This window comes from Colletotrichum abscissum (assembly GCF_030869225.1).
Source record: "Colletotrichum abscissum strain IMI 504890 chromosome Unknown Scaffold_4.1, whole genome shotgun sequence".
In the NCBI taxonomy this organism is placed as follows: domain Eukaryota; kingdom Fungi; phylum Ascomycota; class Sordariomycetes; order Glomerellales; family Glomerellaceae; genus Colletotrichum; species Colletotrichum abscissum.
The window spans coordinates 655,636-669,514 of NW_026850320.1; the positions used below are offsets into that span (position 1 = coordinate 655,636).

Here is a 13,879-nt window from a genome sequence, read left to right on the forward strand (position 1 = left end):
TCTTGCCTGTTTCACCTATGTTACTCTATGCTTGGGAGGTTTCTCTCTCTCTCTAGCATTCCAATCCCAAATCAATGACCCTCACCAGGCCAGACGCCATCGCAATAGCCGCCCAGCACGAGTACTCCATATTCGGATTCCACGCCATCGTTGTGATCCGCGTCAACGGCTCCGAAATCACGGCCCGCTCGGGATCAGCAAAGTGCCCATCAACCTCCTCCTGACCGCCTTGTACATCGGCATCGTCCTCCTCTCCAGCCTCCGCCGCCGCCGCCGCAGCGCCTTTCTTCCCCTTTGCCTTACCCTTACCCTTAGCCTTGGCTTTGCCCTTCTTATCCTTCTTTTTGTTGATCGCAACCTTGGTCTTCCACGTGTCCACCTTAGGATTCACATTCGGCACCGGCCGGAACCCCTGCAATATCCTCGACGCGCCACGGCACCGGTCCGCTGTGTTCCCGCCCTCGTGCCCGTTCACCACCTCCGCGTCGAGCCTCTCGCGTGGTATGTGCTGGTGGTCGAGAACCTTCATCTTGTGCCCGAAATGATGCTTCGAAGCAAAGATACGATTCGACGGGTTCGCAGCCCACACCGTTCCGTCGGTATACCCCACCAGCACAAACGGATGCTGCGCGCCGACAGCGAGACACGTCGGCAGCCGGTCCCCGTCCATGACTTTCCGCACCTGCGCGGCGTACCACCGCGCGTGGACGAAACCGACAGAGGCGTTGAGCGGGTTCGCGGACGGCACGGCGGTGAAGAAGCCGCGTAGGTGGTCACTCCATTGCATAAGGTTCGGCTGCGGCGTGATGGCGAAGCAGGGGAAGCTTGTCCGCTCGCACGAGGGGTCGGAGAGGTCTACGAGGGTGGTGTAGCCTGCGATCGGGGTCGAGGCGACGAGGTACGGGTCCGAGGGGTACGCCGTATCGAGGTGCATCACGTAGGTTGAGTGGACGTCGTGGCGGGCGAGGCAGATGCGCGGGGAGATGGACCAGAGGGTCAGGGAGCCGTCTGAGTGGCCTAGAACGATGCGGTTTGTGTTGACCCAGGCGAAGCAACTTGCTGTCACGTTGGTTTCTGAGGAGACGCCGAGGGATACGACAGAGTTTTCGAGTTTTGCTGTGGAATTAGTCAGTGTAAAGAACACAAGAGGCAGGGAAGTACATGGTCTTACTGAATGCGTCCTCTTCTCGGTCGCCGATTTCCTTGACCGAGACGACGTGAACCTGCCCGTCGCCGCAAAGCAGTGCAAGTAAGCCTAAAGAGCCGTCCTCCCTGAAGGGTACAGGGCACCACTTGAGCCGCTTCACCCTACCCCAGTCGACGCACAGCGTCCTGGCAAGTCGCGCAGGGCGTGCGGCAGGTCTTGAGATGCCGTCGCCGTCCTTCTGTCCGCGAAGCTCCCACAGCTGCACGATACCCTTTTTCTCATTGTAAGCGTCCTCGAGGCCCATTTGGTGGTCCGTCGGCGGGACCACGGCGAGGGAGAGAATCTGCGATTCCCCCTCTGTTCTTGGGGCCCATTCCATTCCGATAACCATGCCACCCACATCGAACATCCATCCAGAAGACTTCTGCTCGTCGCCGGCGTCTTTCGTCAGGACTTGCCCCATCTCGCCAAGTACGACGCTATCGTACGGCGGAATCTCGACTTCTTGCTGGTTTTGATACGGCCCGATCACGGAGACCAAGTGACCGCCCGGGTTCAACCGGTACCCCTCCGCTTCTATCGCCCCCATCTCCCTCTCGGCTTCGGTCACCCCCTTGGTGCCTTTCAGCCTCTCAAACCAGCTCTTCGCAGCGCGCTGCTGGTCTTCATTGAACCCTTCTCCGAGCCACGGACTCAGCACGGGATGAGCAGGCCCATCGGGTAATTTACTGGGCAGCACCGCATACCCAGCCCACCGATTCAGCAACCAACTCGCGACGCCAACAGCCTCCGCCTCGGGCCCGTAAAAGAAGTCCAGCACTTGAATCCGCTGACCACGCTTGAGTTCGCCGGTGTAATAGCGCGTAGGCCGGCCGTCGGCGTGGTAGGTGTCGAGGGCGGTCATATCCGTCGGGCGTTTCTTGATCCCGGCGGAGCTGGTGTAGGCGGGCCGCTCCTCGTCACTGTCATTGCCTCTTCTGCGTGACCCGTCATCAATGGCTAGGTTGGATGGATCTTCTGCCTCGAAATCATCGTCGCCCCCGTCGACGTCCATTCGGTCGTCCTCATCATCGTCTTCCGGGTCCGGCGGCGGCGCCTCGAAATTTTCGTCTTCTGGGTCATCGTGGGCTTCTTCTGGCGGCTCGCCGTCTGAGCCGTAGTCTATGATGGCGACGCGTTTGGTCTTGTTGCGGGGCCTTGTGCGCACCATGACGACGAAACGAGTGTGGTGTTTCCTTTCGGGAGTGAAGTGGTTCAAGTTGATGCGGAATGAGACTTGAAGTGAAAAAAGAAAGTGAACCAAAGAAAGGTACGAGTCTCGGAAGCCGGCGCACTGTGCCCCATGCGGGGCCGATTTCTGCAGCGGGACTTGCGGCAGGGACGGGGCGGAGAGATCCGCCCAAAACCCTGGGTCTTAGCGTCTCCGCCATGGAAAACACAGTGCCAACTGCCATCTGCTCACCTCACCACTCAACTCATCATCACATCTGGTGATGTGCCCAATCTTTTTCATTTATCAAGTTATCGTCAAGCTATACAAACTGTTCCTGAGATGTATTGAATGACAACAATCAAGGCGATTATTGACATTCTGACCCTCAATGAGTATCGGTGCCATCTTTTAAGCCAATAGTTGTCCGAACTCGATGGCAACATGATGCAGTTCTTGACAACAGTAAGTCCTCCTACAGGGCGACCTCATCTATGGAGTCGTGATAACGTTTGGTATTACCAAACCGCCCTAGCGCTGTTCCTTAGAACGCTAAAATGTAGTGTGAAGGATAATAAAAACAGCAAAGATGGTACAAACTTGGAGAATATCAAAAGAATCAGAAAGTTAGGGATAGTAAATAGGCAAGTAGGCATCAGGGTGTAATGTTGACCAGCATCTTACTTCGTCACCCACTTGGCAACCTCGCTCAAGCTAAAAGTCTCAAACTCGTGATATCCCCTTACTGGAAAGTCCTCTGACCAGTACATCGTCTTTCACCGCAGTGTTGAAGGCAAAAGTGGGACCTTCGCACCGACGAGTACAACACCGGCACCAATAGGCGATCTCATTCTCGTCGCCGGCCGATCTAGATATGATATATGCGTCTATTTCCTCATCCTAATCAATGCCTCTTCCATCCTTGCCTCCAACATACCGATAGCAAAATACAGCCACGATGCTGTGGCGTCAGATTCCCCACGCCTCCCCTTTCTGGACGACGATCCCAAGGCCACGTAAGCCATGTGCCGTATACTCCATGGCAATAGTCTGAACGTGGAGATGAGAGAAGCCCCGCCGAAGTTGATCCCGACTGTTGCCATTCCAGCCGTAAAATGTGACTGTACACTCGCCCTTACGGTGGCAGCCGAGTACTGGCTCTCGCCGGAGATAATAGATACCATCGCGCAGTCCGGAGTTGCATACCCAGAGAAGAAGGACCTCCACCTGGCGGCATACTGGTCCAAGCACGAGAGGGCATACGAGGCGGCTTCACTGCGATTGATCGCCAAGATATCGTGGAGTTTCGGCTTTCTGGCAGATGAAAAGTCGGGGCAGGATGAAGTTGTCGCACTGAGAAGTACTAGTGAGCTCTTCTACACCCTTATTTTCATTCCACATCTCATGCATGGCATTCAAGAGAAACCAGCCAACGTGGAGAGCAAATACCCCCACTGGAGGTGAACGTAACGAAATCCATCTGTCCCTCTACACGTGAATGATGAAGCAGATTCACGCAATGCCCTACTGTCAATGCAACATCCGCAAGCCAACTCCCTGGTGGAGGCGGTTCCTCGGCCGTCACGAAATCACAAACCGGGTCACAAATGCCGCAACAACTTCAGTCCTCCGCAACGTCGATATACATATCCTATCGAGGGGCATGCCGTACATATCGGTCAGCTCCATGATGAGACCAGCTGATGAGAAGATGTCAAAGGCGTTGGAATTCAACCGCGTTGGAATTCAACCGCGTTGGACAATAATATCACGTGCCGGGCCCGCCTCTGGGGCACCACAAGACGTTGATGACGTGCTCCGTGAGTCAATCTAAGAAGGGCGGGATGCTGAGGGGTCTTTGCTTGGGTTTTCTGCATCCGCAGATGGTGTGCGAGGATTCCGTGCCGCATGGAGAGAACGCCAGGGAAAGAGAGTCCAAGGAATGGGTTCCATGAGGTTCGTGAACGAACGGCTAACGAACCAACGATTGACGGTGGATAGTATGCACACGTTTCCGAAAACGGGAAGTGCTAAGCAGATTTGCGTCGGGGCTGAAAGCTCCATGCATTCGGACAGGTCATATCTCAAGTTGACCAAGATTGGAACCAGACAAAAAAGTGAAGTGAGGCTAGCAGGTATGTCATGGCTGGCTTTCTCAAACGCCTACAAGAATTTCGACCTTGACCACCGCGTCCACCTGGAGTAGAACCAAGGCATCACAAACATGCAATTGAGCTTGTCCTGTGTCGACGTCTTACCTAGTAAATTTTGCTCGTTCGTTGGAATCACTTACTTTAGGAGGGATGAATAGACATACCCCAGTAGCTGACAAAGCTTTGGAGAGTGTAATGAACTACCCATGCGAGGCCCGCATGAATGCTGCAGCAATAATTCAATATCACCTGCTGCGTAACGTCAATCTCAAGTCGAAATCACGCTGTAGATTAGATAGCTTTTGCATGAAGGCGGCGACTTGATTCGCGCATTATTCTTGGAAAGAGTAACGAAAGCGAAAATAGAGAAGCGCACGCCGTAGAAATATGAGAACTCCTTGGTCTCTGGCATTTCAGAGCCTCAACATCTTTTCCTTTGGATACCCCAATTCCAATCTCAGTCTGAGCTTACATGGGAAATCAATTCTCACGAATTCAGTTCTTTATCGATCATTTACCGATAGTCTGCTTCCACCCATCTCGACCATCCCCAACCGCTATGATGTCTGAACTAGACTCTGCTGTCGCCGCTTTGGGTTCAGAGCCTCATGAGATAGCTCATCCGACCGTCGATGAGACTGACAGCAAATCACATTCCAGCGACTCAAGTGATGACCAACCCTCCGACTCCAACAGCAACCCACAGTATGCGAATGATCAACTGCAGTCTCACTTGATGCAACAACTTTTGACAATGGCGAATCATCCGCACCCCGAAGCCGTGGACGACCCTAAATCACTCCGCGAATTGATTAAAGAGTACGAATCGGAAGTCAACGTCAAAGATGACATGGGTATGACTCCTCTTCACGTTGCGGCTGAGAAGGGCCTCGTCGGTGCCGTTGAAGAGCTTATCAGGGCTGGCGCCGACCTTGAAACTCAAGATCACAAAGGCTTCACACCTTTGATGACGGCCACTCGGGAGCAGCAGGTGGAAGTCATGAGAAAGCTTCTCAAGCCTCCATCAGAGTACAGCGGCGATGTGATGGTTCAACTAGAGAAACGTAGCCTAACGGGACGGACTCCTATCTTATGGGCAAGCATATACGGATTCTTAGATGGCGTGGTCCTTTTGATCGATGCCGGAGCAGACTGCGATGCTCAGACTGTGCAGTCATTGGCAACACCTCTAATAGCAGCTAGCTTCTGGGGTTCTGAAGATATAGTCAAGGCTCTTCTCAACACGGATAACCCCAGAGGCCGTGCAGACCTCAACTTGTCGGATGTGGACCGGCGTACTGCTTTACATGCAGCGGTGACTGGAGAGCATCTTGAAATTGCCAAGTTGCTGCTCGATGTGGAGGCTACATTGACTACCCTGCAGGATGCGTACGATCAGACACCTTTGCACCTGGCAGTCGATCAAGGCAGCGAGAGCTTAGTCAAGTTACTGGCAAGCGTAGATGTCAATGTCTTTGGTGCATCTAGACAGACGGCATTGCATCTAGCAAGTAAAAAAGGCGACAAAAAGGTCGCTTCATGGCTTCTGGAAGCAAATGCAGACATAGACGCAAAAGACGCGGATGACAATACACCGCTACATGTTGCCTTTCTTACACTCCTCGAAGTTCAGGAAAAGCTGGCCTTGAAGTCTTCATCGGCATTTCTTGATCTCTCAATGGGAGATGGGCCGAATACAGAGCTTCGGCTACAACCTGATCGGCTCATAGCCACGATACAGCTTCTGCTCGAAAATGATGCTCAAATCGCAGTCTCCAACTGTAGGGAGGAAACGCCCTTGCGTCTTGCCGCAGCATGTGGTCAGCACTCTATTTTTGAAATGATTTTGAAAAAGATGGAGCAGAGAGACAAGTCCATCAGCAACAACGATATCCAGGCAGTACTCTCTTCCGCTCTTCGTCTTGGAGTACAAAGGCGGGCTGCTGTGATGGCAACCTTGCTTGAATCGGACTTGGTGGAAGTTGCCGACTTCGACCAAGAAGACGCTTGGAAAGATACCCTCAAGTGGGCTGCTAGTGACCCCGAGCTACACCACATTGCGCAACTGCTCATGCGCAAAATGCCGAGAAAGCAAGGAGTTCTACCGCCATGTTCAAAGGCTTGGAGCGCAATCGGATGGGCAGCCCACGAGCAGCTTCCCGAGGTTCTGTTCGCGCTCATTTCCACATGTCCTGAAACTCCTGACACTGAGACGGCACTCAGTTCAACCCTAGAGTCAACCCTGGAGCTGGTCAAGAGAGCAGGTAGCAGAGAAGCAAGTGATCGGCTTCCACTCATATTGTGGCTCCTTATCACTGCTTCCAAACAAACAGACGGGCTCCAGAAGAATTTGGATAAAGCCTTGGGCGAAGTGAGGAAATTGCAAGAGGAGCCGCAAAGCGTAACACCTACAAGTGCCCAGAAGTCACGAGGGGAGGACTACGAGGATATCTCCAGAGCCAAGACAGGTGGTCTTCGGGTCCAAGAACGCGACGGTGGTCAGGGGAGGGGCAACAACGAGGAAGTGGCGGACACCAAGAAGCTGGTGCCGGGATCACATCAGATACCCTTCGAGTCAAAGAACTTGAAGACGCTCAAAGACATACTCCGCGATCCCCCCTTTGCACGAGTCCATAGAGAGCCCATGGCATACGACATACCACGATCCAGGATCGAAAAGTCCCGCGACGACGTCTTGGAAAAGTTCAAGGCTACCATCGTACAATTTTATGGAGCCAAGGGCGTATCTGGGACAATTCAAGCCAAGAGACCCATTCGCGAGGTTATTTACGATGTCGGCCCTAAAGAGATGATGCAAACCTGGACAGCCATGCAAACAGCCGTCGCCAAACTAAGTGAAGAGGTTGATGAGGTTGACCCTGTATGTGACTTTACATGGGTACATTTGCCGGCTACAAACGTGAGTTTGCCTCTACGTAGACTCAATCGATCATCTCTAATGGAAAACAGATGGATTGGATGAATGTAGGTGTCGCTCCCGGCCAAGTCCTCTCATGTTCTCTAGAGGGTTGTCCAACTTGAGATCGTCCAAGCTCACTCACATATCAGGATCTTTTTACCCGAATCATGAAGGACGAGAAATGTGGTCCTCGTCAGTATTACGAGGCCAAGTCTTTTTTTCAGGACAGCTGGCTTGAGGTCCCAGATGAAAAGTCTGACTCGAGAATCGTGAGACCGAAAGCCGTATTAAGACAATCTGACAAGGCGGAAGACCGTAATCAAGAACAATACGGAGAGAAAAACAATCAAGTTACCAAGAAGGGCCGCTCTAGAAAGAGTAGTCCTGATTTGGTGGCTACGTCAGCGATCTACGTAAGCATTTAACTCAGGCATCACATGCTACCACGACACTACCTCTCTGACAAAAGGTTGTAGATGCCCTACTTCTGCTTCTCTGTCAATCTAGGTAATAACCGAGAAGTGGAGAAAGACTATAAGAGCTTGTTAGAAGCCTACGAGGCCCACTCGCCGCAGTCGGTCATCCACAAGTCGCCGACTCTCGACGAGTGGTACTACCATTTCGCAAAGAATCAGAAGTCGGCCGATGATAGAGATCATCGTAATCGGAATCAGGTTGTCACCAAGTATTGGAGAAGGGAAGAAACTAGAGAACAGACTGGGCAGAGCGAGGTGTCTTCCATGGCTTCTGGCTTCACGGGTGAGTTGACGCTACTTCGTGTCAACCAGGTGTGGATTTGGACCATCGGCAACAGTAAGTGAATCTATTTCTGTATTCAAGAAGAGATTTGCTGTTAGCTAATGAATTTGACGGTCAGAATGGCTCCTGACAGCAACTTCTTGCTTGTTCAGTAAATGCCACGGTACACTGGTGGAGGGAATCCTTGACCAGCTCAGCAAGCAAGCAAAATACGGAGGCCGCAAATCCCAGCCAAGTTCAGCAGTGGAGATGGCAAAACTGATAGCCGATTACTGCATTGGTTCATACGAGAGACGCCCCAACAGTGAAATACAACCGCACAAACCTCCTATCGATACTGTTCCTTCTGGGAGTTCAAAGCCTGTGATTGGACAACAACTGTCAATCAGTCAAATTTACTCAAATCACATGAACCAAATTGTAATCTCATTCCTTTCATTAGCAACACACTAGCATGAAACAGCTGACAACATAGTTAGGGGAGGGCTGAAACAGCACTTTACAACTCATTCAAATACCGGGAACGGCTGCAGAACGAGCAGGACGGGCTCGATTCAAGAGTTTCAAAACTGCTTCGAGAATGGGAAGCCGCACGGATCAGTAGCAATATGGAGGTTGCGATCAACAAGGCGGAGAAACTATACAGTGACATCAAAGATGTCCGCGACGAGTTGAACATTCTCAAATCAGTCGCGCAATACCAGCAAAGTGTACAAAGGAAATTGACCCCCAGCCAGGTAAAGAATGCAGATCTCACCGCGGCACAGGTGGTGAGCAATATAATAGAGTTGGACGTTGTTGCGGACAGAATACAGTTGGCGGTAAGTCTGGTGCCAATGTGTCAGTGGTCACGTACCAGTATATTCACTGATCCGGAATGGGCAAAAGGTAAACGCAACGATTTCTCTACAACAGAACGAAATTGCAAACAACCAAGCAAAACTGGCTTGGGACCAAGCAAGGCTAGCTGTCAGACAAGGAGAACTAGCAGGAAAACAATCTAAGGTCCTTGTGGTCTTCACCTTTGCAACTTTGCTCTTCGTAAGTTGTTTATGTCGAGAAGGATTGTTTGCCTGCACACTGACTAGCTCTCCAAGCTTCCTTTATCTTTCCTCTCATCCCTCTTCGCTCTAGACGTTTCTTCCTTTCTCCAGACGCCTACCTGGGCGTATCTTGTGATATGTAAGTCTTATTCGTTTAGCGTAGCTTCCTGCATGTGTACTTGATAAGAATTGACATTTGCTACTACAGTCTTAGTATCAAGCGTAGTTTCTCTCATTATAGGGCTAGTCGCATTTTTCTCGGAGACTATTAAGAAATACGGAAAAAAGACATGGAAATATGTGAGGAGACCGAAGACTTATGGTCCCATATGTTAGCGAGCTGAAGTTCCGTCGGGTGTGTCGCAATGGACTATTGTACTCTTCCCGTTTTTTCATGATCGCCTTCCTCATACTTAGAGTTCATGATGTTTCCTAGTTGAGAAGACATACGATACATCAATTCGCCTCAGGGTCTGCCTTGCACTAGGAATTCAAAGCTGCTCAGCCGTACCGTCTATGTTGTCGAGGCAGATCCCTTTCCTGTAGCAGGTCTGTATGGTTTACAGCCTGAGCAGCCCTCTGTAGGCTGCAGCGGCTAGACTACGGCCTGAGCAAGCCGGAGGTACTGCAGGCGACTTTGAAGTTGGTGAGCTAATAGAAGCGATATCTCCGTAGGTATGCAAATCCAAATATAAGAAGGCTCCAGCCGCTTTACTATAGATAGGCGGCATTAAGCTCTTTACTAAGACTAAAGCATTGACAAACCTGACATCTGGCATACTTACAGCGCCCCTTTGACACATTCAATGCTAGTGCTGAATCAATTATTTTGTCCAAACGTAGTCCTGTACGATTTCCCTTCAACGCCAAATTCTATCGAGTTTGGTCCCAAAGTCTAGTCGAGCCAGAGAATGCGCAGTCGATTCATTCTGACAACGATTCCCTCGCTCTCGGAAACAACTTGCACCTACGAAATGCGGTTCGAGGATTGCTATGGCTCGGTCTTTTTCTGATCATTCATCACGCTCTATATGATGCCATTTCCATCGGCCGTGCAACCCCTAGATGCTCTGAAGAATGCTTACACTGGCACAGCCATCTTGACGAGGCAGCAAGCTTTGCCCTGTGGAAGGCGCACGGTACCAAAGCTGAGGTCATGACCTAGTCGCAAAGCTATCGTAAGAATTGTTGAATGGTCTCATGGCGTACCTTTCAACACCCATCGGAAGCGCGGCACGCGTGGCATGCGCGGGTGTAGAGGTAAGCCGGGAAGACCCGCCCACGAAGCTCGGTATCGGATCAAATCCTTACTTACTTTAAAAACATCGCGAGGTGCCAGGCTGTTTTGAGAAGGAGAGCAAGAATCCTGATTATTGTAATCTATCTAGAGTTCGACCTAGCGGTCTGATGTCGGCCGGTTCGGATGGATATGCTACCTTTGCGAAGCCTAAACCCACCTATAAGATCCTTAGTACATAAAACCTCACTAAGCATCTTTATCAGATATGTGTATGGTAGACTGTCGTCAATGTCGAAGTCCTTAATTCTCATACATTCGCTTGCGCATCATGCGCTGCATTCGACATCTCGGACTCATCTTTGCAGGCTTCACCGCTGCACTTGTCCCATTACCTATAGGTGGAAAACCTCGTAGTAGCTATGTCATTGAATATGGCTTTACGACGGAGAGCGTGCGGTACCTTGTCTGTGGGACATTCCATGACTGAAGGTGCTAACATATGGCGATAGTCTGAAGGTATGCCATTGACCATCGAGGATGGACTTGTAGAATATGGATTCTACTGCTCCGTCACTAAGTTTCGCGAGTACAACTCAAACATTCTTCACGGAGCCTCTTTCTCGCTGAAATGCGGCGAAGGAGCGATTCAACTCCACCAACCATCGTTGGATACAATCGCTATCATCACTAATGCCCAAAATGTATGGCGTCTTCCCTTCGAAGGGGGCTTGTTCGAAAACCAGAGAACGTCAAAGCAACAGCAACTCCCACCCGGAGAGCCAAAGCATCCAGAAATCAACGAACCTGGCCGCAGAGGCGCTGTGCAAGCCAATGTCGACAGCACCAGGATCGCCTCCAAGGCCGCGCTTCTCCGGGCTTCGCATGAGGACACTGGTGTCTTGCGCTTACACGAGGAGAATGTAACTGGCGCAAACGTCCGCGTTGCCATCATGGATGCCGCGATTGATGTGACCGCACCTGGCCTGGTAGCAACGAACATCGCATATACCACCAACTTGCGGACCGGCGCCAACGACTCTGCCGGGAGCTGTGACCCGCACGGCACCGGGAATCTCGGCATCGCCGGCGGAAAGGGCGATCCGCAATGGGGCTATACCGGTGTCGCACCGGATGCCACCTTTGAAGCGATCGCCAACTCTGACTGCGTCAACCCCATTAACGGGGACGACCAGGTGAATGACTTCCTTCACATGTACGAGCGGCATCTGGACATCATTTCCATTCCTTACAGCTACGAGTTGGAATACCCTGAAGGTAAGTGATGCTTGTTCTGTAAAGTTCGGCAACTCTTGCGTATCTATCCACCTAAAGTACGGATTGACCGCGTTCACTTGCTAACCGTGAGGCTAGCCCCTTGGCCCACGTTGATAGAGCGTATGTTCAACAACGGCACTCTCGTAACTACTGTCGCCGGCAACACCGGTCCGGGGCTGTACTCGATCAGAGCACCCACGGCCAGTCGTGGCGGCATGGCTATCGGCACCTACGATACTTCCCTCGTCCCTGTGTATACATGGCAAGGGAATTGGACCGCTGGCGGTGAAGCTGGTCCATTGTACTACCACCCGAGTGATCCCACCGATACGCAAATATTCGACATGCCCGCCCAGATCAACCTGGCATTGTGGTGGCCTGGCGCTTTCGATCCTGCGGCTCTGGAGGGACCCCAAGATGTTGTGTCTCCTTGCCGACCTCTTCCAACCGGCGCAAAACCGCCCTCAAATCCGGCAACTACGATTCTTCTCCAGTCTAGATACGAATGTTGGAGTGACCCCGATGACGCGTCTTTGGATATCACCACCAAGTACGGAATACCATATGTCATGGGTTACGCTCCCAATTATACCGTTCACGCACTTAGCATCCCCCGCATGGGTAGTACGAATCTAACCCCTTCTGTACGTGCGGCAATCAACATCGGTTTCGACGAAGCCTCAAGACTCGTATCGCTGCTCGCGAAACACGGCCGCGTAGATCTCTCCCTGACCGGCGATCCATCATCAGCCAACATGAACCTCAGCTTCATACCCAACAACCAGACAGGCCTCACGCCATCATCCTGGACAACATGGGGTCCGGCCTTGGATACACACATGGGCGTTGCCGTTCTCGGACCGTCGCAGTACGTCGCCATGCCGTTCCCCGCGCGCCTTGGCGGCCTCGGCGTATGGGCCGGAACTAGCTTCTCAACCCCGTACCTGGGCGGCGTCGCGGCCCTTGTGAAGTCTGCTCATCCCGAGTGGTCGCCGCGCCAGATCCGCAATGCTATCGTGGCCACGGCACGTCCTGTAGACTACAACGATGGTATTCCAAACTTCAAGGTTCATGCTATCAAGGCCCCGGTTCAGCAGCAAGGAGGTGGGAGGGTCGATGCCTGGAGTGCTGTGCGGAGCGTCACGACGGTCAACGTGACGGATCTTGCTTTCAATGACACCGATCACAGACCACCGTTCCTAAGTTTCACCCTCGCCAACACGGGTGTCGAGGAGCTCACTTACCAGCTGGATCATCTACCAGCGGGGTCAGGTTACGTGATCAATCCTGCAAACCCTTACGCCTTCTCGCTGCCGAACATTAGTGATGCCTTCGCCAGCCTGTCAATTTCTCCCACCTATCTGACGTTGAAGGGCGGTGAATCTGCGTCTGTGGCAGTGTCAATCCTCTCCGAATCTGACTTGTCTGATGCCGCAAGTCGTCTGTCTTTTTTCGGCGGTTACATCGCAGTCCAATCCTCAGCTTCTGAGGCGAATCTTCTGACTGTGCCTTACACTGGCTATGGAGGATCGCTGCTCAACTTACCCATCATTGATCGGACTCAGACCAAACTGATTGGAGTCAGGCTGCCGGACTTCGCATTCATCGAAGTTGAGCCCGGAAGGATATTCAATGCCACCTACAACGCCAGCGTCGGCATCGACGAGAACCCCATCGCCTATCCTGATGGCATATATCCCGGATTCGCCTTCCAGCAAGTTGTAAGGAGTAGGCTAGTCACTTATTCTATGGTGAACACCAAGACTGGCGAAGCGCCATTCCACAACGACACCGTCGGAACAGACGCGGAGCCAATGACGGCAGCGTGGTTCTGGGGTGGCTCAGAGAACAACAGGACATTTGTGCCGGCTGGAAGCTATGTCTGGGAGGTACTAGCACTTCGGATGAATGGTGACCGTGAAAACCCAACACATTTCGAATTCTGGAGGTCAGACGAATGGAGTTTGGCTTACAGTCTGAACAGTACCGGCTTGCCTTCGGTGTAATGCCTCTATGAAGCAACGGTTAGACGAGCACAGCCTCGTGCACATGTTTCTCCTCTCGACAGAAGCCTTGACTTGAAGCTTTTGCTCCTTGATTCCGTCTATAGTATTAGAGAGGCAGAGGTCCGA

The 13,879-nt window shown here is 52.0% G+C and overlaps 4 protein-coding genes across 4 annotated transcripts; 3 read left to right on the forward strand and 1 right to left on the reverse strand.

Moving 5' to 3' along the window:
* Positions 1–52: 52 nt before the first annotated feature.
* Positions 53–2,357, reverse strand: CABS01_02156 (uncharacterized protein; the record flags this gene model as incomplete). Its single annotated transcript, XM_060535534.1, has 2 exons — positions 53–1,116; positions 1,172–2,357. The coding sequence occupies 2 exons, from the start codon at positions 2,355–2,357 to the stop codon at positions 53–55; spliced, it is 2,250 nt and encodes a 749-aa protein (XP_060395839.1).
* A 1,062-nt stretch (positions 2,358–3,419) lies between these two features.
* On the forward strand, positions 3,420–3,821 carry CABS01_02157 (uncharacterized protein; the record flags this gene model as incomplete). Its single annotated transcript, XM_060535535.1, has 1 exon — positions 3,420–3,821. One exon carries the CDS (start codon positions 3,420–3,422, stop codon positions 3,819–3,821), a length of 402 nt encoding a protein of 133 aa, XP_060395840.1.
* A 1,248-nt stretch (positions 3,822–5,069) lies between these two features.
* CABS01_02158 (uncharacterized protein) lies at positions 5,070–9,156 on the forward strand (the record flags this gene model as incomplete). The annotated part of the gene is made up of 7 exons (XM_060535536.1): positions 5,070–6,774; positions 6,844–7,391; positions 7,580–7,843; positions 7,907–8,243; positions 8,308–8,609; positions 8,669–9,010; positions 9,127–9,156. 7 exons carry the CDS (start codon positions 5,070–5,072, stop codon positions 9,154–9,156), a joined length of 3,528 nt encoding a protein of 1,175 aa, XP_060395841.1.
* Positions 9,157–10,990: 1,834 nt separating this feature from the next.
* CABS01_02159 (serine endopeptidase) lies at positions 10,991–13,753 on the forward strand (the record flags this gene model as incomplete). Its single annotated transcript, XM_060535537.1, has 2 exons — positions 10,991–11,747; positions 11,844–13,753. 2 exons carry the CDS (start codon positions 10,991–10,993, stop codon positions 13,751–13,753), a joined length of 2,667 nt encoding a protein of 888 aa, XP_060395842.1.
* Between the last annotated feature and the right edge of the window lie 126 nt (positions 13,754–13,879).